Source organism: Giraffa tippelskirchi, chromosome 10, assembly GCF_054371585.1.
Source record: "Giraffa tippelskirchi isolate mGirTip1 chromosome 10, T2T-mGirTip1v1.2.pri, whole genome shotgun sequence".
Lineage (NCBI taxonomy): Eukaryota > Metazoa > Chordata > Mammalia > Artiodactyla > Giraffidae > Giraffa > Giraffa tippelskirchi.
The window spans coordinates 129,887,969-129,911,766 of record NC_137284.1 but is presented as its reverse complement, the minus strand read 5'-3'; the positions used below and the strand labels follow the sequence as shown (position 1 = coordinate 129,911,766).

Below are 23,798 nucleotides of genomic sequence, written 5' to 3'. Positions count from 1 at the left end.
AAGTTGTAGGAATGGTAGATAGTGAAAGCTTCTTTGACTTGTCTTTGCCTTTAGAGATACTGAAAGATTTTACATGATACCATTCAACTTGAAGTATAGAAACGTAACATTTGGTGGGGGCAGGAAAGATGTATTCAAGTAGTTGAAAGTGAAGGTTCCAAGAGCAAGATATTGTAATAGTCTGGGGCAAATGAAAGATAGGGAAGAAGACCTTCCATCTCCCTTGTTCACTCACCAGCTTTTTACCAACTATTTACCAGCGTTCTTGACCTGGTCCTCTCCCACTTTATCAGGGGCCTTCCTCCTATAATCCTACTTTCTCCTGTATTCTTTTTTTTTTCTTTTGTTTCTTCCTCTCTCTCTCTCTCTCTTTTTTTTTCCCATGCTCTGCACCATATGGGATCTTAGTTCCCTGCTGGCCAGGGATCAAACCTGTGCCCCCTGCAGTGGAAATGTGGAGTCTTTTTTATTTTTTTTAATTTTTAAAATTAACTTTGGGATGTACTGGGTCTTCATTGCTGGGTGGGCTTTCTCTAGTTGCTGCAAGTCAGGGCTACTCTTGGTTGCAGTGTGTGGGCTTCCCATAGCGGTGGCTTCTCTGGTGGAGCACAGGCTCTAGAGGGATCTGGCTTCAGTAGTTGTGGCTTCTGGGCTCTAGAGCAGAGCTCAGTAGTTGCAGCGCACTGCATTAGTTGCCCCTTCGTACATGGGGTCTTCCTGGACCTGAGATCAATCCCATGTCTCCTGCATTGGCAGACAGATTCTTTACCACTGAGCCACCAGGGAATCCCCGATGTGTGGAGTCTTGACCATTGGCCCACCAGGGAAGTGTCCCTCCTCTGTATTCTTAATGTATCCTTTGGTATTGATTATTTCCTCTCTACCCATGAACATGGCCAAAATTGTTCCTCCTCTGAATTGCCCCTAGACTGATTTCTTTTTAAAATCCAATATCTTTCCTTCTTTCTTATTGTTATTTGCTGAATGGTTTAACCTTTTCTTATTTCTTAAACCTCTTCATTCCTACCCTCCATATTTTACTGAAACTACTCTTAATTTGGTAAGAAAGGACCTTCTTAATGCCAAAATCAATGACTTTTAAAGTCCCTGCCTTAGAGATATCTATTACACTGGACAACATTAACCCTGTTCAATCTCTCCTTATATATTTTCACTTTTTGGCTTTCCATGGCACCCCAGTCTGCCAGAGCTTTCTTCTAACAGTTTATTCTCTAAATTCAAATGCTTCTATTTCTCCAAACTTTGCTTAAATATTGGTATTTCCAAGAGTTGCTTCCTCAGCTCTCCTTACTCTACTCACTTTCTTTGTATGATCCATGTTCACAGTTTTGATCATCACCTATTTTCTGAGGACTTAAATTTTCTTTCTCCAGCCCCATCCTGTCCCTCAAGCTTCAGATGCACATTTCCAACCACCTACTAGGGACCTCCACCCGGATGTCATACAGGCATCTTGAACATGACATGTTCAAAATGGAATTAATTATCATTTCCCTAAGCCCCATACCTTCTCAACTATTTTCTGTCTCAGTTGCTGATTCAGTTCTCTAATCTGTCAGCCAAGTTAGGAATTATCTTTGATTCTTCCTACTCCCTCATGCCACTCATAAGAGTTACAGATATTTTTTAAAAAACAGGGTTTCTATTGTCTCCTTCTCTCTTATCACTGCGTCTCTGTCTGGGTTTGGGTGAGCCTTTATCACCTTTCACCTGGCTTTTTAAAAAGTCTCCTACCTTCTCTCCCTGACTTAGTCCTTTTCAAATTTGTCCTCCGCACAGTTATCAGACTCACCTATTTGAAGTAAAGATATGACCATCTCACTTCTCACCAAAACCTCTCATTGATTCTCCATCACCTATAGGATAAAGCCTAAACTCTCACCATGATCTGGCCATGAACTTTTCCCAGTCCCCTTTTATAACCAATGTTCTACAATATACAGAATTGCTTGTGGTTTCCTGAGAACAGCAGGCTATTTCAAAGCTACTTTGGTTCACACTGTCTTAAGGTCATGTATGGATGTGAGAGTTGGACTATTAAGAAAGCTGAGCACCAAAGAATTGATGCTTTTGAACTGTGGTATTGGAGAAGACTCTTGAGAATCCCTTGGACTGCAAGGAGATCAAACCAGGCCATCCTAAGGGAGATCAGTCCTGGGTGTTCATTGGTAGGACTGATGTTGAAGCTGAAACCCCAATACTTTGGCCACCTGATGCGAAGAGCTGACTCATTTGAAAAGACCCTGATGCTGGGAAAGATTGAAGGCAGGAGGAGAAGGGGACAACAGAGGATGAGATAGTTAGATGGCATCACTGACTCAATGGACATCGGGTTGGGTGGACTCAGGGAGTTGGTGATGGACAAGGAGGCCTGGTGTGCTGCGGTTTATGGAGTCGCAAAGAGACATGACTGAGCGACTGAACTGAATTGAACTTAAGGGGTAGGAATGATTCCTTCTACTATTACTTTATTACCTTTACTAGAGCACATGCATCCTTTAATAATAAACTTGGGTAGTTTACAAGAAGAGGGTCACTCAATCTTCAGAGTGGATTAGGTACCTCTTCTTGGTATTACTACAATACTCTATTTATATCTCCCTCTTTTTAGGTCTTTATTGAATTTGTTACAATACTGCTTTTGTTTTATGTTTTGTTTTTTTGGCCCCAAGGCATGTGGGATTCCCAACCAGGGATCTAACCTGCACCCCCTGCATTAGAAGGTGGAGTCTTAACCAATGGACTACCAGGGAATTCTCTATATCTCTTTAATGTACAGTTTCATAGCATGGATTTTTATGTCTGGCTCTCTGACTACAACATGTTGATGATATACAGTGTATTATATTTATTTTTGCATTACCACTGCTTAGCTCAAGAACTGGACTCTTCTAAATGATTAAGATAAAGAAAAACAAGTCAAGGCAATTGGAACATAGTACAGGGGAAAGATGGAAGAATATTTAGGAGATAAATAGGATTTGGTAATTAGCTGGCTGGAGGTTGTTAGGGGGCTGAAGAAAGATAAGGAGGAATCAAGGATGACCACAGCTTGTAAATGACAGTGAATAAATTCAAAAATATAAGAGAAGAAGAGTGCTTCAAGGGAAGATTAATTCTAAATTTGGAAACATGTCAAGTTTGAGATGCTCATTGGAATTCTACAAAATATTTTCCTACTTTATTGACAGCAGTGAGTACAGTGCTTACACAAACACTCAAAATTTGTTGAATTAGATTTCCATTACTAATTTGTTAAAAGTAGCCATGATGATAGTTAACTTCTTGGATCTACTATGTAAGATAATTATGTCTGAATCAGTTATTTTTTCTTGAAAAGTCAGTATTTCAGGTTTTTAGCTAGATGAATTTAAAGATGTTTTTCTTCATTGTGCTCATGTTAAACTTTGAAAGTTTGAAGGAAAAAGAGAAAAACTTTAGGTCCAAAATACAGAAGGAAAACCTTTCTAGGTCAGATAAGCATTTGCTAATTTAATTGAGATTAAATAATAACAGGAAATCATCTCTGCCACAGAACTGAAAACCTCTTCTTCCCAAGGTGCTAGAATCAAAGGAAACCTGTTGATATTAGAGCTAGGCAGTGATGCTGGAGTGTTTGGGTATTTTGTTTTGTTTTGGGTTTGACTGATTCAAAAGCTAGAGCTACATCTGCCAGAAAAGACAGACATCACAGAAAGTCTGTACAACTGGTTAGACTAACTAGTAATCACATAACAATTGGTTGTGGATTTGCCCCTTCTGCAGCCAGGTGTGGGCTGGTAGTAATTTTGCATCCTTTCCAGGTTTTAGCTCACTCACAGTTGATGTTTGCCACATAACTAAAGGCACCATCCAAAACCACTCTTGGGCAAGAGCTACCTGGATCCTGTTTGTTGTCCTGTATAAACACTGGGAAAACAAAATTCCATTTCTACCCATGAAGAGAAACACCTGCTTTTCTAATCAGCAGGAACATTTTAGTCAAAAAAATTAATGCATACCAGTTGGGAAATTGTTTATAGATTCATGATGGCAACACACCCTCTCTTGCTGCTTTGACAGATGAAAGAGACACCCGGAGACCTTTAATCTCACCTATGGCGACAGGGGCCCACTGGAGCAGGTTTGTTATGTCTATGATAGAATTCTCACCACAAATCAAAGAGAACACACCGAGATCTTACACTGATGATTACAGCAATCCTTCTCAGGTATCTGTGAATCTATAGTGGGAATGGTTTCATTGAACACCAAAAGATACAAGGCTCCCAAACTCAAATTCTTTTCGCTCTAATACGGCAGATCTTAATTTTTGCTTTTACTGTACAACAAATTCCTTTGCCAGCTCCTGAGTCAAGCACAGAGGAAAATGTGGTTGTTATTAACGAATTTCTGTCCTTTAATGTTTTGTATGAGACCGATAATCTTCATTTTCCCAGCTTGCTACATTCATCATCAAATCATCCTTTTTTGCAAAATGCTTTAGATATTCTTGATTGTTTATAATAGGCTAACAGTGATTTAAGATGTTGGGTGACAGTTTAGAAAGCTTATAAAACACTCAGTGTCAGCACTGGAGACTTCCTGAGGTACAAGTGATACAAATTGTTCAAGAGTTAAGCAACACTTAGGCCTCTGTGATGAATGACCTTAGAGACTTTGTGATGAAGGGAGTCAGTTGAGAAAGATGATCTTATCAGTTCTATGTTGTAACTGGAAAGGCAAAGCTCCCACATGAAAACATCAAAACGGGTAACACTGCTCCAGAATCAACAGAGAAAATTTGGGTGATATGTATATACCTTGCCATCAAGATGGCACACATTAGAAATAAGGATTAATAAAAAATAATTTGTATATAATAATTGTACACAAAAAATTATAAAATCAAATGAGTGATGTAATTTTCCCTGACATGCTTAACTCATGATTATGAAAATTAAGGATTTTTATTGTAATATTTATAAGCCAATATTCTAGTTCTGATGACTCAAAGAGCTTTACAGTAGTTCGCAAATTCCATGACTCTCCCTGTCAACTGGTTGATCCTGTGGCAGAAGATATATATAATGCAATCATGTGGGAAAGGCATCTTCTGTTTTTATTATTTATTTATTGGCCACACCATGTGGCTTGTGGGATTTTAGTTCCCGACCAGAGCAGTGAGAAGGTAGAGCCCTAACCACTGGACTGTGGGGGAATTCCTGCATCTTCTGGTTTTTAACTGGAGCCATGTGAGAAATCACTAGAAGATTTCTCTTTTTAGACTTCCAGAGCACTGAAGCTGAAAAAAAGAAAAACAGATACCCTCCTTCAAAACACTAACTGAAGACACATTATGTAAAAATAAATAAATAAACCTTTTCTAAATGAGGGAAAGAACCCAATCTGTATGTCGTCTTTCAAAGTCCCCAGTTTCTGTGGGTTGACAACCTTTGGCTTGCTTTTGCAGCCAACTCTGATACAGGCCTGGCTCAGCTACAAGTTCACTGTTTCTTCGTCTTGCAAGCTTCCTGCTCTTGTGTTTCTCAGTCTTGACCTCTTGCAAATAGGATAGGCCCCAGAAGGATATTTTCTTATGGAAGAAGTAAGTAAACACACAGTATCCTACAGCTTAAAATCTGTTCTGCAATGGCATGGTCAAGCTTCAAGCTGCTAAAATCTAAACTTGAAATGCCATGCTTTCTACTGTTGGTGCAGCCTCTCGCCTCTCTGAGATGCAGGTCCATATCTCACACAAAAGTGTCATGACTCCATTAGCAGAAGGTACAGAAGAACCAATGCAGTGTCAATAACTTTTGAATATTCATAAAAATCTGAGGATCAAGATGGATTATAACAGTCATCTTAGGGCTGAAAAACAGGATCAGAAGAAACCTTTAGAGTTGTCATCTCACTCATGACTGCACTCTGGTTTACAAAGGGACACAAGAAAGAACAATTGAATCAGTGTCTGAAAGGATGATCAACCAAGACAATCTCCATTGCAGTTTCTGCTGAAGCTCCTGAGATCTAGAGTCAACAACAGGAGCCAAGTAACCTCATCATCGAAAGCACTATAGTGGTAATGCATGCAAAACTTTCCAAAATGTGGACAAAATTCAGCTTAGCAAACTCTTGTCTGATTGAGAGCTGGGCAAAAGAGAATAAGGAAGAGAAAGAATTTCTATGAAGGACGTTCTTAAACTTTGTGATCTTTCTGCATCGTGGGTGGTTGCTTCATTCCTGCTTTAAGCTAAGTGAGATGGGACTTCAAGACACCAACTTTGAGAGGTAGACATGTGTCCTCTGGGGACTGGGAGCATGAGAACTGGTATGAGACATGATGCTATAGATCAGCTTTGAAGTGGCAGAGAAAGAGTGAGAGTGAGAGCTGGAGAGAGAAAGAGGGGAGAAAAAGAGGCAGGGCTGCACTGGGAGCTCACGATATGTCTGGCAACAGCACAGCAAGGGTGAATGAGTGTTTCTTGTGGACAACACGGGGGCAACTGAGTATAGCAAGCCCAGTGTCATGCTGTATATTTTCCAAGAGGATGCTGGGAGAAGCAATGTGATCCGCAAACAGGAGGATGGACAATTGGAAGCCAAGGGGCTAAGGAAGGAATACAGCTATAAGGGAAGTATTCCGCTGTCAAAGAAGCTATTATCAGAGGGCGCAGTAGGGGTGTCTTCAAGGAAGCCCACAAGAGCACCCTAGACAGAAAGAATTAGCATGCTATACCCAGAAAGTACATTCATGGATTAGGCTTATGCCCCTCAAGTAAGACTTTCGTCGCCCTTAACATCACCCTAACCTGACCCAAGGGCTTATTCAGTGGCTCAGCAGTAAAGAATCTGCCTGCAATGCAGGACACAGGGGTTGGATCCCCGGGTCAGGAAGATCCCCTGGAGGAGAGCATGGCAACCCACTCCATTATTCTTGCCTGGAGAATCCCAAGAACACAGGAACCTGGCGGGCTACAGTCCATAGGTTCACAAAGAGTCGGACACAACTGAAGCGACTTAGCACTCATGCATGCAACCTGACCCAATGGAGAAAGGGATGGGAGAAGAAGAGAGACAAAACATGATGTGGAAATAGGAAAGAAGCCTCCTGTACCCTCTCTCTTATTTTTGGCTTTTGAGACTGAGGCAAGGCTGAGCTGGGGGGAAAGAAATCACTTCATGTGGTTATAACAGAGGTCTGGGCAATTTTAGTACTGAAGTGAGAGTCTTCTTATGCCTGAATGTGACTGAAGTCCTATTATTATTCAAAAGTGGCACTAAAATTATGGGACCAATAAGAGTTTACACCAGTGCAGGGAGGAAATAATGCACAGAGTTTGAAAGGATCGGGTGGGGGAGCAAGGAAGAAAAAATATTTTATGCTAACACTTTATCAGCTAAGACTATATAATTACTAGCTACAAATAAAATCAATTTTACCATGAGGAACAAAAAACTTTTCAAAACACAGGCTCTTCTGTTAATGCACTGGATAAACCAATGGAGGAAGGGAATCTATCAATTTAACAATTAAATTGCCTTGTCTCCATTAAAGACATCTCCCACCTTCTGTGGACAGAACTTCTGATGGGAAGACTCAGAGTCCACTAGAAAAGGCAAATGTTCTCCATCTTCCTGCTTATGTTGGCCAGTGATTCTAGTCTTCACGTGTCTACATAAACACTAATTATTTTAACACTTCATTTTGTAGAGCCTTGAGTTGTGACTAATACTTGATTTGGCTGAGTGATGATGAATATATTATGTAATCTCCTCCAGACATAGTTTCTTTGATGCAAAATAAGATTGACAATGCAATTAAAGATGCAATGAGAAATTTTAAGAAGTCAAAAGCTACAAAAATCAGAAAGCCAGCATAAATACCTCATGGAAATGACACCCGCATGTCCCCTGCAAAAACTCTTTGTGTCGCCCCATGGTTATAGTGAATGTGTCAACCACTTCATAGCCATATTTTTTTGCAGCTCCCAGGATAATCAAGTTTTCTTTCCATAAATTCTGAACTTCACTCTGTATTCGAAAAGAGAAGAGTGAGAATTTTGATTAAAAAGACCATTTTATGATTTAATAACTCAAGTTAAATTCATGTAAAAGTCATCTTTTTTACAGATTGATCTTATTGTAAGACAAGGAATGAATTTCTTTAAGATGTGTTCTAATTTTTTCAAAATAAATATTTGTGCATATATAAAACAGCAATACCTCAATGTCTATAGCGGCACAGTTCAGAACTTTTTCTTCTATGAAACGTGGTTAGGTTTATTGTCCACAGAGATCCACTGAAGTATCTAAAATTCTCAGTTTAAAAACAAAGACTTGAAAATCACAAATTATATCTCCATTTATTTGAATTTTTCATTTGAATATTAATTAGTATCTGTTTTGCGCTCAGCTCTGTGCTGAGGGACAGGTATACAAGGGTAAATAAACCATAGTGCCTGTTCTTAAGACAGGGCATTCAAACAGGAGAAACAAATATGTAAATATTTACTGAGTGCTTTATTGGAGGGAAATAGACCAGACTCTGGGCTTCTCTGATGGCTCAGTGGTAAAGAATCTGTCTGTAATGTGGGAGACACCTGAGACGTGGGTTCGATCCCTGGGTTAGGAAGATCCCCTAGAGGAGGGCATGGCAACCCACTCCAGGATTCTTGCTCAGAGAATCCCATGGACAGAGGAGCCTGGCAGCCTACAGTCCAAAGGGTCACAAAGCAACTGAGGTCCTGCACACAAACCAGACTCTGGCTTGGGAGAGAAAAGGGAATAGCTCTGCAGGGGATAGCAGACTTCAAGAGGGCTTCCTGAGCAGAGTGAGGTTTGCTGTTGGGTGGGGGTGGAGAAATAGGGGGAGTGGGCTTCTGGGAGCCCCAGAAGTGAATGAAGTCTCCATCTGCTGCTTCTGTAAGTCATATTCCTCCCTCCCTCCCCAACCATGCTCAAGGCATTGATGGTGATCAGCGGAGGTTCTAGTTTAGGCCCACTGTTGAGAAGAGGGACTCCTCCACTAAGTATAATGGCTCCAGGATTCCTCATTGGCTTGACCACGGCTTTCGCAGACTTACCTTTAGTCTGAGACTCTTGCTACCTAATCCACCCTTCTTCTACTCCCTTCGTATCAGACACATTATAGCCAAACATGGTTCACAGTACATAGTGGACACTCAAGAAATATTTGGTGTAAGACTGAGTGATATGCATTGAGTGGTGTGGTCTGAAACTCTTCCCACCTACTCCTGCTCCCTCTCTTTTATTCTTCTCAGATGTTCTTTCCAATAAATACCCTTATCTGGTTGATCCTGTCCTGGTGTCTGTCTCTTTGAGAACCCATACTGCCACGGGGAGGGAATTGTACTCCCCCTTCCTTTTCTAAAGATCAAAGAAAAAAATTTTTTTTTTATTTTCAAGGTAAAAAAACAAATAATTATTTGCATTTGTTAATCCAACTGCAAGATAAAAGAAGCAGTACAAAGGTGTCTAATTTTGTCTTTTCTGTGCTTGCTTCCCTATTTTGGTGACATACAAAGAAGAGTGTTTCTCCCCAGATGAAGGTAGTAAATCGAGAAGGATCATAAAGGAGAAATCTGGAGGAACAGGAACAGATGGGAAACAGTCTGTGTCATCACCTGAAAAATACTGCTCAAGGTGCTCAATACTGTTTGTGAAGTTTTTTCTTGTCTGGTTACAAGCACCCTCTCAGCTTTAAGGTGCCCAGTTATAAAAAGTAGAAGAAACTTTGCAGTAAGTGGTTTCTAGAGAAAGGTCAGTTCTCTGAGAAAGAGACTCTGAGCCAGAAACTAGCATGCAAGGGGCCACCAGGGGGTCCCACCCTCCTTGGGATCAACACCTCCAAGGCAGTGAGGGAAGACAAACTGGGTAGAGAGAGAAGTTGAGCTGCAATATTGTGGCAACACAGGCTTTTTGCTGATCCCACCAGAAGTTCTAGAGCTGGGAAGGCCCTTCTGAGATGCTCCAAATTTAGAAAAGGGGGCTGAGTCTTGATTGAGGCTCTGCCAAAAAGGAAGAGAGGCTTTCTGAGAGTCTCCTGTGTGCTGAGATTTGTGGTTTGCATTTGGGGACCAGAGTGAGCAATGCAGACCTTCCTCCTCTACCCTGTCCTTGCATCCACTGAGATTAGAATAGAAGGGGAGACAGACAACCAAGCATGGAATCTGTTGAGGGACACAAACAAGGACACCGGACGGTTGCAGGAGCTCGTGGCAGGAAGAGCCAATTGAGTCCAGAGTCTTCTCAGTCCAGAAGTCCTCAATTAGGTTTTCTCAGAGGAAACTGCACTTAAACTAACACTGGAAGGGCGACTGAAAGTACCCCAAGTAAGAAGGTGGTGGAGAGTGGGCTCCGAGAAGAGGGAACAGGAGCTTTAAAGATCTGGGGGTGACTGAGAAGGAGAAAAGGAAAGATAGTCCCATCTGAATGCAGAGTTCCAAAGAATAGCAAGGAGAGATAAGAAAGCCTTCCTCAGCAATCAGTGCAAAGAAATAGAGGAAAAAAACAGAATGGGAAAGACTAGAGATCTCTTCAAGAAAATTAGAGATACCAAGGGAATATTTCATGCAAAGATGGGCTCGATAAAGGACAGAAATGGTATGGGCATAACAGAAGCAGAAGATATTAAGAAGAGGTGGCAAGAATACACAGAAGAACTGTACAAAAGAGATCTTTATGACTCAGAAGATCACAGTGGTGTGATCACTCACCTAGAGCCAGACATCCGGGAATGTGAAGTCAAGTGGGCCTTAGAAAGCATCACTATGAACAAAGCTAGTGGAGGTGATGGAATTCCAGTTGAGCTATTTCAAATCCTGAAGGATGATACTGTGAAAGTGCTGCACTCAATATGCCAGCAAATTTGGAAAAGTCAGCAGTGGCCACAGGACTGGAAAAGGTCAGTTTTCATTCTAATCCCAAAGAAAGGCAGTGCCAAAGAATGCTCAAACTACCACACAATTGCACTCATCTCACACGCTAGTAAGTAATGCTCAAAATTCTCCAAGCCAGGCTTCAGCAATACGTGAACCATGAACTTCCAGATGTTCAAGCTGGTTTTAGAAAAGGCAGAGGAACCAGAGATCAAATTGCCAACATCCGGTGGATCATCGAAAAAGCAAGAGAGCTCCAGAAAAACATCTATTTCTGCTTTATTGACTATGCCAAAGCCTTTGACTGTGTGGATCACAATAAACTGTGGAAAATTCTGAAAGAGATGGGAATACTAGACCATCTGACCTGCCTCTTGAGAAACCTGTATGCAGGTCAGGAAGCAACAGTTAGAAATGGACATGGAACAACAGACTGGTTCCAAATAGGAAAAGGAGTCCGTCAAGGCTGTATCTTGTCACCCTGCTTATTTAACTTATATGCAGAGTACATCATGAGAAACGCTGGGCTGGAAGAAGCACAAGCTGGAATCAAGATTGCCGGGAGAAATATCAATAACCTCAGATATGCAGATGACACCACCCTTATGGCAGAAAGTGAAGAAGAACTAAAAACCCTCTTGATGTAACTGAAAGAGGAGAGTGAAAATGTTGGCTTAAAGCTCAACATTCAGAAAACTAAGATCATGGCATCTGGTCCCATCTCTGCATGGGAAATAGATGGGGAAACAGTGGAAACAGTGCCGGATTTAATTTTTTTGGGCTCCAAAATCACTGCTGATGGTGATTGCAGCCATGAAATTAAAAGATGCTTACTCCTTGGAAGGAAAGTTATGACCAACCTAGATAGCATATTTAAAAGTAGAGACATTACTTTGCCAACAAAGGTCCATCTAGTCAAGGCTATGGTTTTTCCAGTAGTCATGTATGGAGGTGAGAGTTGGATGGTGAAGAAAGCTGAGCGCCAAAGAATTGATGGTTTTGAACTGTGGTGTTGGAGAAGGCTCTTGAGAGTCCCTTGGACTGCAAGGAGATCCAACCAGTCCATCCTAAAGGAGATCAGTCCTGGGTGTTCATTGGAAGGACTGATGTTGAAGCTGAAACTCCAATACTTTGGTCACCTCATGCAAAGAGTTGACTCGTTGGAAAAGACCCTGATGCTGGCAAGGACTGGGGGAGGAGGAGAAGGGGACAACAGTGGATGAGATGGCTGGATGGCATCACTGACTCGATGGACATGGGTTTGGGTGGACTCCAGGAGTTGGTGATGGACAGGGAGGCCTGGCATGCTGTGGCTCATGGGGTCACAAAGAGTCGGACACAACTGAGGACTGAACTGAAATGAACTGAACTGAACTGAGAGCTAGGCGTGCTTGAGGAGCCGACACACTCAGCGGTGGAGTGAGTGCATGTGTGTGTGTGCACATGTATGTGTGTATACATGTGAGTACACATGGGTGCATATGCACTGGATGCAAGGACTAAGTCTACCTAGGAAAGTGGAGGCTACATCTTGAACGGCCACGATGAGGATGATGAATGCCACCATCTGATGATGAGTTTAGGTTTCTTTTCTGCCTCCACTTACCACCATAACTTTCTCTTTTATCATTTCCCTTCCTCTTCTTCCTTCCTTTCATCTTCACCAAGTCTGCAAAACTCAAGAGCACCATCGCAGCCCTGATGGCAGGCATAATGGTTCATGCTATCTGGCACATGGTAAGTACCGAAGATCTGTTTGCTGAGATGAGTTCATTCTAAATCTACCTGGAGGCATCATAGGTCCTTCAGTTCTGGTTGAGAGGCCACAATCAAGGAAGCAAAGTGGAGTTACCAGAGTCCTCAAGAAGGAACTGCAGGGTGGGACGTTCTGGGAGAATAGCATTGAAACATGTATATTATCATATGTGAAACAGAACACCATTCCAGGTTCGATGCATGAGACAAATGCTCAGGGCTGGGGCAATGGGATGACCCAGAGGGATGGGATGGGGAGGGAGGTGGGTGGGGGGTCCAGGAAGGGGAACACATGTGAACCCATGGCTGATTCATGTCAATGTATGGCAAAAACTATTACAATATTGTAAAGTAATTAGCCCCCAACTAAAATAAATAAATTTATTAAAAAAAAAAAGAAGGAACTGCAAACATGACTTGCAGACCTCAAATAACATTAAAGGAGATTCAACTGATAACCCATAGAAGAAATGATCAAAAGACCCCTCTTCTAATCCCTGACTGTCTCAAACCCTTCAGCTATCCCAGATGCTAAATGTCTCAACTCACTTTACCTGACCTTAACCCAGCAGATATTGGTGGTTTTACTTTGGCCACTTTCTACTGTTTCTCATGCTTTTGCATCACAGATCTGGTGGCCAGGAAAGTAAAGTTTCGAGAAAGGAGAGGGGCATCCTGTGATGTGTGCTGGAGAAAGCTAGGAGCACTTGTAACTGACACAAAAATAAATCTCACTTGGTTGGCACATTCAATGGACAGCTTCCTGTCTCCACAATTCCCAGTGCTTCCTGAGCTCCCCCTGAGCAACTGCACCAATCCAGGCTGCGTGTGAGCTCTCCTTGCTGAGTAAGAGCAGCTGGTTCTCTTACCTACAGATGGTGTCTTTCTTTTATTAGACTTGTATTTAGTGTTGAGACTACCGATTTACTGTCTTCTATGAGAACTGATCAGAGGCCTTGACTCCTTGCATTTATAAACATCCAACCTGAGGCAAAATGAATGATACTACTTCAAAGGCGAATTCTGAAAGCAATCAGTCAGATATCCTCTTCCTCAAAGCCATTCTTATCCAAATTACTCATTGATACTGACAATTTCGCGTGTGATTTTAGCAGGAGCCTTTACGGTGTCTGAAACATGAATGAGGTAAGAGGATACTTACAACATAAGCCCTCTCATTTAACCCTCAGGTTTTTATTTTTTCAAACTCTGGTCCCACTTTCTTCTTTTATGAATTCAAAGCATTATTTATGGACTGGTGTCCCCTTATGTTTCCCTTATGGGAAACAAAGGAAACAGTGAGAGACTTTATTTTGGGGGGATCCAGAATCACTGCAGATGGTGACTGCAGCCATGAAATTGAAAGATGCTTACTCCTTGGAAGAAAAGTTATGACAAACCTAGACAGCATATTAAAAAGCAGAGACATTACTTTGCCAACAAAGGTCCGTCTAGTCAAAGCCATGGTTTATCCAGTAGTCATGTATGGATGTGAGAGTTGGACTGTGAAGAAAGCTGAGCACTGAAGAATTGATGCTTTTGAACTGTGGTGTTGGGGAAGACTCTTGAGTGTCCTTTGGACTGCAAGGAAATCCAACCAGTCAATCCTAAAGGAAATCAGTCCTGAATATTCATTGGAAGCACTGATGCTAAAGCTGAAACTCCAAAACTTTAGCCACCTGATGTGAAGAAATGACTCATTTGAAAAGACCCTGATGCTGGGAAAGATTGAAGGTGGGAGGAGAAGAGGACGACAGAAGATGAGATGGTTGGATGGCATCACTGACGTGATGGACATGAATTTGAGTAGGCTTCAGGAGTTGGTGATGGACAGGTAAGTCTGGTGTGCTGCAGTCCATGGGGTTGCCAAGAGTCGGACACGACTGAGTAACTGAACTGAACTGTCTCCTTATTTCCAGGAATCATTATAACTGATTTGAAATCATAGCCCTTAAGTGTACCATCCGCTTTGAATTTATGAAGGTTGTTGAATATTATACAGTGCCTTTTGGGTCCTTTTTCAGACACCAGCAAGGATCCTTACAGGGACCATGAAGTTCACACAGCCTGGAAAATATGGATTTACCTGTGTTAAAAAGTGCACTCCATCCACTGGCAAATGAAATCCAATTCCCAACGTTTTGATGATCACAAGGATGTTGAGTAAGTTTTCCCTGTCAAATAAGCAGATCTCAAGTCATAAACTCTGATGACATTTCTAGATGTCCATGTTTACACAAGCAAGTGGAGTGGAATTCCTTTAGAATGTGGTAATTGCCATATAGGACTAAATTCTCATTTTATAGATTTGATGTACATTAGTGGTTTTTTTTGTTGTGTGTGTGGATAGAGTTTTATGTGTCAGTGGGCATGTTTTGATCTGTAGCAAATGGAGACTTGGATGCTGAAGAGCCATGTTGTGATTGGATAAAAAAGTATTCTTGAAACATTTTAAACTAGGCTTGAACTGCTGGATTCTAAATTACAAGTTGTCCTTTATATAAAATCTTGATAAAATTCACTCACATCAAGAGTAAATTTTTTTTTTTTACTTAGAATACAAATGACAATTATTGTTGCACGAATTTACCTCTTTAAAACCTTGTGAATAATTTGCAGGTGATTGGAATTAAGCCACTGAACACCACCAACAACCAATACAGTCTGGTTGGTATTCTCCAGGGGACTTGATCTGAAATCCAGAAAGAAAAACAACATGTGTTGCCTTGAAACAGATGGTAAACATTTTAACAGCACTGCCTCACATTTCATTGAACCCTAGCTGGCATCCTGATCACAAGACCTCCTTATCATTTCTACCTCATTTTCAGCCATATTATTAATACTTGGTATTTAAACTTTTCAGCACGTCTGATACACAGCAAACAATCATGACTGCTAGTAAAACATCACTACATTGTGGTATGGTTTCGTTCAAAACTGTTCCGTTGTACCTTTGCAAAAGATGTTCAAGGGCTTTTTCAAATGTTGGTCTCAATGAAGGGCTCATCCAAAACTGGGGATAGTAGGAATAGCTGATCAAGGTCTTCCCTCCATTGACATTATGGTAGAATTTAGTGCCATGCACCTTCTGCCATTCCTCCAGGGTTTCATTCAGTCTTTCAATCAGATAGTACATTATCCCTCTGTTGGTTGAATCTCCAATGAAAAGAATCTACAAGTTAAAAAAATGTTTGCTTTAAAATCTGATGTGTATGAGATATAGAAGACAATATAAAACAAGTAACCTGATGAAAACAGAGACATACATCTAATTGAAGGATAGCCCTTTAAACTGTTAGAAACGACATCAATTCTTCTCTCCCAAACCTGTTCATTTTCCTTTTCCATATTCCTAGTAATGACATCATCTACTGGCCCACTAACTCATTTTTAAAGCTCTTTGCTTTTTTCATGTTATCTTTAATTTCTCTATCCCTCTTAGGCGCTTCACTTTCTCATCTAATCAGCTTAACGTGTTATTGATTCAAATAGGCATGAAGTATTCTAGTGCTGTAAGAGTACTTAGAGATGTTCCAATCTCTTTATTTTGTAGATGAGAAAACTGGGAATCCACAGAGGTTAGCTAGCTCAATAGAGGTCATGCTACTACTTGAGAAAAGAGCCACAGAACTAGAATTTGATTTTCTGAAAAGCAGTCTATGTTCCAGGGTGCACGTCCCAGGGCCATTTGCCATGGAAGTCTCTCATCTATCACCTCCTTTAAATTCCATAAGCACAGTCCTGCTTCAGGCTCCTATGGCCTCAAAGGTGTACTATTGTTAACACTTGCTTAATGGATCTTCTTGTACCACGTGTGTGAGTCACCCAGTCCTGTCCGACTCTGCCACGCCACGGACTGTAGCCTGCCAGGCTCCTCTGTCCATGAAACTGTCCAGGCAAGAATACTGGAGTGGGTTGCTGTTTCCTTCTGCAGGGAATCTTCCTGACCCAGGGATCAAACCTGGGTCTCCTGCAATGCAGGCAGATTTTTGGCCATCTGAGTCACCAGGGAAGCCCTCTTGCACCATGGCGGCCCTTTAATTCATTCTCCACACAGTAATATTGGCATAAATTTCCAAATGTCTCATCTCCCTTTCGTGCTCAAAAACCTTATCAGCTCTCCATGTTCTGCGGAGTCAGGTTTTAACTCTGAGGTTCAGTTAACATTTACCGAATTTTTATTGCATATCGGCTTTTGCTAGGTGGAGGCTTCACACTGAGCACTCACTTTTAATCTCCATAATCATGAGATGTGAGTCATTATCTCTGTTTCACAGACGAGGTATTTGAGGCTCAGGGAGACTGAGGTTATAAATCTAGTAAATGGGGAACACAGGACTCAAATCCAAGCCCTTGATCTCCAAATGCAGGGTCAATGGCCCCATCCTCTCAACAATTTCCTTCAAGTAAGCAGGTCAGATTCCTAGTTTTTCACTGAACATGATTTGCAGTCAACAGCATCTGTTTTTCCTTGTGCTAATCCATCTGCCTAGAAAGCCCTGCCCTCTGCAATGTAGTCTGTGTAAATGCTACACAACCTCCAGACTTAACACAGACATCTCTCCCAGAGAGTCTTTTCCAATGCCCCAGTCAGAATGACCTTTCTGTCCTCTGGGACTTCATTGTAATTTTCAACCCCATTACTGATTTTATCAAAGACTACATGAAATTACAGCTATTTGTGACTGTATCTTTTTTCTTATATCATATCAATAAGTATTTAAGGTCAGAGTCAAGGTTAATTTTTAAATTCTGATTTCCCCCATAGTACTATGCATGCATTTAAAAAATATTCATTGAACTGAAAGTCAAAGGGACTTTTGTTAGAGACAATTCCTTTTAATGTCTCTGGATAAGGTTTAATTCCTTCTTCAGTTCTTTACTCTTTCTGTTGAGACTTCCCTTTGCATTGTGTGCTGCATGCTAAGCTGCTTCAGTCGTGTCCAACTCTTTGTGACCCCGTGGACCGTAGCCTGCCAGGCTCCTCTGTCTATGGGATTCTTCAGGCAAGAATACTGGAGTGGGTTGCCGTGCCCCCTCCGGGGGATCTTCCTGACCCAAGGATTGAACCTGCATCTTTTATGTCTCCTGAAATGACAGGCAGGTTCTTTACCACCAGTGCCACCTGGGAAGCCCCCCTTTGTAATAGTCATGCACATATTTTCTTCTGATTTTAAAGTGGTCACTGCCGTCACTTGTCAGGCACTACTGCATTCATCCATCCATAATGAATTTAGTGAGACTCTGCAAAGGTTTATTCTTTCATGGTAAGTGTATTCAAGTAGCAGTGTGAAGAAATCCAGAAGGCATTCTCTTTCAGAATTTCCCTTCCAATCGCTATTACAATAGCATCACCAAGCTCAATAGAGTGACCTAAGATGTCAAGGCCCCAGTCACTGATCCTCTAGGTCAAGTTCCATCTGGAGTGTCAACATCCCAGTATAAGAAAAATACTCTGTGAAATCACTTGAAATTCTCCTTACTGGATTTGACTATTTGTTTATTTTTCTGGTCCAGAATTCTGATTTTTAAAAGGGAACTCTGAATAATCCGAAAAGCTCTTCATTTCAGAGACTAGTAAAGACCCACCTCCATTTGTGTTGCTAATAGTTTGCTAAGGCTGTCATAACAAAGCAACACAGACTGGGTAGCTTAAATACCGACATTTATTTTCTCATGATTCTTGCCTAGTAATCCAAGATCAAAGTATTTGCATGGTTGGTTTCTTCTGAGGACATTTCTGCTTGACTTGTAGATGGTCATCTTCTCTGTGTCCACATATGGTCTTCTGTGTATGTCTGTGTTTTAATTTTCTCTACTTATAAGGACACTAGTCATATTGGATTAGGGCCTCACATAATGACCTTATTTTTCCTTGTGCGTGCGTGTTCAGTCTTTCAGTTGTGTTTGACTCTTTGTGACCCCATGGACTGTAGCTCCACAGGCTCCTCGGTCCATGGGATTCTCCAGGCAAGAATACTGGAGTGGGTTGCCATTTCTTCCTCCAGGGGATCTTCCTAACCCAGGAATCAAACCAGGTCTCTTGCATTACAAGCAGATTCTTTACCGTTGAGCTACCAGGCAAGCCCCTATTTTTCCTTAATTACCCCTTTTGAGGCCCTGTCTCCAAATACAGTCACATTCTGAAGTACTGAGAACTAGGGCTTCAAAATATGAATCTGGTTGGGTAGAAACACAATTCAGCTCTTAATACCAGTAAGGGACCTTGGCAATCTAGTTGAGCTAAATTTCCACTACAGATTTTTCTTACAGATTCTTTCCACTTCAGTATCAAGATGCAGTCCCTCCTAGTGTTATCTCTGGGCAGCCGGTAAGATCACTGGGCACCTGTGTTGTGGGCTACAGAAGCTGAAGAAAATCCAAGTAGCTGCCTATTCCTAAGAAAAAACATATTTTCTAAATGTCCAGTCTTTTCTGTGGGGTTGTAGGAAGATGCAGCCCATCAATGCATGACAGAGGCAAAGAATCTGTTTTTCAGAATTCTTGCTGCTGCTGCTGCTGCTAAGTCGCTTCAGTCGTGTCCGACTCTGTGTGACCCCATAGACGGCAGCCCACCAGGCTCTGCCGTCCCTGGGATTCTCCAGGCAAGAACACTGAAGTGGGTTGCCATTTCCTTCTCCAGTGCATGAAAGGGAAAAGTGAAAGTGAAGTCGCTCAGTTGTGTCCTATTCTTAGCGACCCCATGGACTGTAGCCTACCAGGCTCCACCGTCCTTGGGATTTTCCAGGCAAGAGTACTGGAGTGGGGTGCCATTGCCTTCTCCATCAGAATTCTTAGGAACTGTTATTTATTAACCAGATGACTTAGACAAATTATGTGACCTCTGCATGGGTTCATTTCCTTATGTATAAATTGGGGAAAATAATGGCAACACCATAAAAGACTTTAATGAGCTTTTAAATACTTATTTCTGGCACCCAGCACACAGTAAGAGCCAGCATGAAGGCACAGGAAAGGCAAGAAGCATTTTGGAATGCTTCTTGTGTGCCCTGCAGTGCACCGCTTGGTTGTTGTTCAGTTGCTAAGTTGTGTCCAACTCTTTGCGACCCCACGGACTGCAGCATGCCAGGCTTCCCCATCCTTCACTATCTCCCAGAATTGGCACAAACTCATGTCTTTTGAGTCGGTGCACTGCTAGGCACTATATTTTATTTTTATATGACACCAATTTAATGCCATCAATTTGCTTTGTTTTAATAGGAAATAGTTCAGATGATTTTTTTCTTACAAGCATTTTGTAACTTTCTTTGATTTCTCATTGGTCCAAGATTTAGGAGTGGGAGCTTCAGTTTCCAAGTGGCTGCATTTCTGTATTGTTTTGTGTTACTGTAGTGTATACTTCGGCTGTTAATTGTTGCTTTTATGTAATATGTACTCTGGGATCAGTTGGCATGTGAGATCTTAGTTCCCCGACTAGGGATTGAACCTGTGCTTCCTGTAGTGGAAGTACAGAGTCTTAAGCACAGGACTGCCAAGGAAGTCCCTAGGCACTTTAAATTCATTAGCTATTTCAAAGAAAAAGTCAGTGAAGATAGGAAATGTCTAAATCACAGCATCCTCTCTTTTGTCCTACTAACCCTGTTACAGACTCTCAACAGGGCTTGCAGGTTGCTGGTGAAGCACATTTTGAATCAAGCAGACTGACAACCTCTGAACAGTCCCTCATGTCTCCACTGTTCATCAGTAACTGACAGGCTCCAGGGAGAAGGAAGGGGCATCTGCAAAATACCACCATCATCTGCAAAACAAGTTCTCCTAAACTGCAAACAGCGAGATAGCATTTTTTGAATCTAGTAGACACAGCTCTGACATAGAAGACTATGTTCTAGAGAATTATTCTTTCCCAGTGCCTTTCTATTCATGAAAGATAGAAATGATAAATTATAACTAAGATGTAAATGCACTTGTGAATTTAAGATTGCTGGTTCTGTAGAAGAAGCCATTTTTGGAAGAGGTTAATTGGTATTCCTAACTAAAAGATTTCTAACTTCAAAATATCAGCTTTTAAAATGCACATAATTAGAAAATAATACCAGGAATAAGAGTGGTTCTTTTCAGCCACATAATTCGTATTTGGTCTTTATTTAGATCATTCGACTTGGTGAATTTTTAAAAGGAAATGAGCAGGTTATTTGTTTTCAAATTCCACTGTAAAGGGTCTAAATCATCATAACATATATGTATAACTAGCCACACAATTTGTAAAAAACTCTTCTTTCCTGTGAAAATTACTGCCTTATACTAGCATGCACAGGTGTTGGCTGGCAGATGCACTCAAAGAAGAAACAATACAATTAACCAATACGCAATTATAAAAATAATCAGTTAGCAATAAAACATTAAAATAACTGTTTTTTCCTCCATCATTTTTTTTTAAAGCTCCAACAATATTAAGCACCACAGGGAAAAGTTTTTTCTTTCTTTTTTTTAACTGTTGAATTTTAAGTGTCCAGAATAGTGCCAAGAGTAAAAATCAGTCTTTATTTGTTAATGGATGATTGGAAACTTTGATGTTGTGTATATAAATTGGCAGTTTTCCACTTCTGAGAAATACTTGAGGATGCCCATGAAAATATATTTTGAAAGCAAAATAAGCTGGAAGCAACATAACATATATCTATCAGGTTGATTATATTAAGGTATAATCATATACTTTAACTTGCTTACTCTTTTAACAATGATATTGAAATAATAATATATTGTGATGTGGAACATTTTAATTTACTTTTAGAGAAAGCTGATTATAATCGGAATATAAATATTATTGAATTTTTGGAAAAGTAAAGCATACGAATTCATAGAAAAGACTGGTTATTTTGAAGTGATGATACCATGACAATTTATTCTTTTTACTAAAAATATGCATTTTCTAAATGAATATGTTCATTTGGCTTTTTATGTTAATTAAAAAATCAGTCAGCAATAGGGGCAGCAATTAGATTAAATCCTTGTGTTTAAAGGCATTTTGAAACCTCATGCAAAAATAATCAGCTTAGGTAACTTTACTTCTACTTCTATAGAACAATGGACTAAGAGGGAAGGATTATGCATTGGCTCAATAAAGCCCATCACAGGAATAACGTTAATAATATTTTGGATTCCATTAGCAGCTTTATTCCAAAGATTGAATGGCACTTTCCTATGCAGCATCTCTCTTCTGGTCCTGGGGTGCAATGCAGGGAGCCTATCTCCATCAAGGTGGACTCTGGAGAGGAGCAGAAACATCTGTGTCTCAATGTGGCATGAGAGGCTGGATCTCAGCTCATCAGCAGGAGACAAAGATGTGTTTAGAAGAGTTTTGCATCTGTTTCTATTCCCCAAACTTGGCATGCAGGGTGTCACTGAGAAGTATAAGGTCTGGTGTTTTTTCTACTATTTTTCATACTGCCATGGACTATAAGACCTAGAAGCACACCTTGTTCTTAGGCTTTATTAAAGCTTGTGCTTATTTTAAAAGTCTTCTTAAAAACCATGAAATGGTTTAATTATCTTTATTTTCTTTTCTAGTTTCTCAACCTGATATAGTCCTTGCATTAGGTGACATAGGCTAAGTGCTATTAACAAATAGAGCCTTGAAATGTATAGTGGCCTAAACACTATCGACATTTACTTCTTCAGGAAAACGGTCCAGGTGGTTCGAGGCAGGGGTATGTGTGGGAGCAGGGTCCCAGGATGAGTAGCCCTGGCCTTCCTCAGCTACAATTTCTGAGAACTCACTGGGTGTTGATATCTAGCCGGGGGAGGAGTAAAGAGCTGCCAGGTTTCCTATGGGCCCACCCTGAGGGATGGGCCTGTCACTACTGCTCACAAACCATTGGTTAAAACTCAATCATATGGTCACATACCTGGCTGCAAGGGAGACTGAGAAATGTAGTCAAGCTTTGTGCCAGGAAAGAAATGAGTTTAATGAACACCTAGCTAGTCTTTACCACATTCTCTTACATGCTTAGTCTGGGAAAAAAGAAAAAACACTAAATTCAGATTTTCCACCTGTGAATTAGCAAAAGTATGAAGTATATGGAGGGTTTCCTTTGTAGCTCAGTCAGTAAAGGATCTGCCTGCAATGCAGGAGAACCGGGTTCAATCCCTGGGTCAATCCCCTGGAGGAGGAAATGGCCACCTACTCCAGTATTTTTGCCTGGGAAATTCCATGAACAGAGGAGCCTGGGGGGCTACTGTCCATGGGGTCACAAAACAGACACAACTAAGTGACTAAGCAACAGCATGAAGTATTTGAAAGGCTAAACTTATCATCCACATGATGCATAAAAGGACTTCTACTCTTAAGAGAAATTGGTTCTCTGGGGCAAATATAAGCAAGAACAATCATTTATTAGTGAAAATGCAATAAACACTTTCAGAATTTTTGATTAAAATATAAAATGAAACAATTTTCATCCCATTTTGTTTCATCATGAATAAAGGGAACTAATGATGATAACACCTAAATATGTAAATATTTTACTCCATTACGTCCTTTCTCCAAAGTCACCAAAAGTAACAAGGAATAGTTAGCAAAGCAAGTTATAAAGAAATGAAGAGGAGCAATGGGGGCTCACTGTGATAACTTAATATAAAGGTAGCTTGGTAGGGTCTCAGATTCTTTTGATCTGTTGGAGCTGGGAAAGAAGTGGGTATATGTAGAATCAATAGATAGGGGGAGAAATCCTCTATTTAAAATAATTTTCCATCTTCCTTTCTTTCCTCTTGCATAGGTTCTATCCTCAATATTCACAGAAATGGGGATATTTCTTCAGAGCCAACAAAGTGCATGTAGATGCCAGCACAGATCTCAGCCAGTTAATAGGAACCCACTGGAACCTTCCAAGAGGGGAAATTATATAAGAGCTCCTTGTCTATTAATCCTGGCAACACCTACTTACTGAGGAGCTCTCATCGTGGTAAGCAACGGAAATGAAAGTGAAGTGAGGAGTAGTCTTATTCATTACATCTAGTCCAGGGCCAAGAATAGCCTATAGGTTTAGAAAGCTCTGCGGTGACTCCCATGAGCCTCATGATTGAGCACCACCAATAAGATAACTGCCAAGTGAGGTAGTAGAGGGTGAGTCAGCTCTAATATGAAGCTGAGACTGATCAGATGGCTAATGACATTTA

The 23,798-nt window shown here is 40.9% G+C and overlaps 1 protein-coding gene and 1 long non-coding RNA gene across 3 annotated transcripts in view; both read right to left on the bottom strand.

Moving 5' to 3' along the window:
- Positions 1 to 23,798, bottom strand: part of CPED1 (cadherin like and PC-esterase domain containing 1) — a 316,761-nt gene that overhangs the window by 14,249 nt on the left and 278,714 nt on the right. For both annotated transcript variants that reach the window (XM_081535345.1, XM_081535344.1), the window contains 4 exons: positions 15,614 to 15,834; positions 15,250 to 15,351; positions 14,746 to 14,833; positions 7,891 to 8,037 (listed from right to left, as the gene is read on the bottom strand). In XM_081535345.1, coding sequence (XP_081391471.1) covers positions 7,891 to 8,037; positions 14,746 to 14,833; positions 15,250 to 15,351; positions 15,614 to 15,834 — 558 coding nt within the window. The remainder of the gene's footprint in view (positions 1 to 7,890; positions 8,038 to 14,745; positions 14,834 to 15,249; positions 15,352 to 15,613; positions 15,835 to 23,798) is intronic.
- Positions 22,059 to 23,286, bottom strand: LOC145524005 (uncharacterized). The gene is made up of 2 exons (XR_014067015.1): positions 22,965 to 23,286; positions 22,059 to 22,806 (listed from the first exon to the last, which is right to left on the bottom strand). It is a non-coding gene; the product is annotated as an uncharacterized LOC145524005 (long non-coding RNA).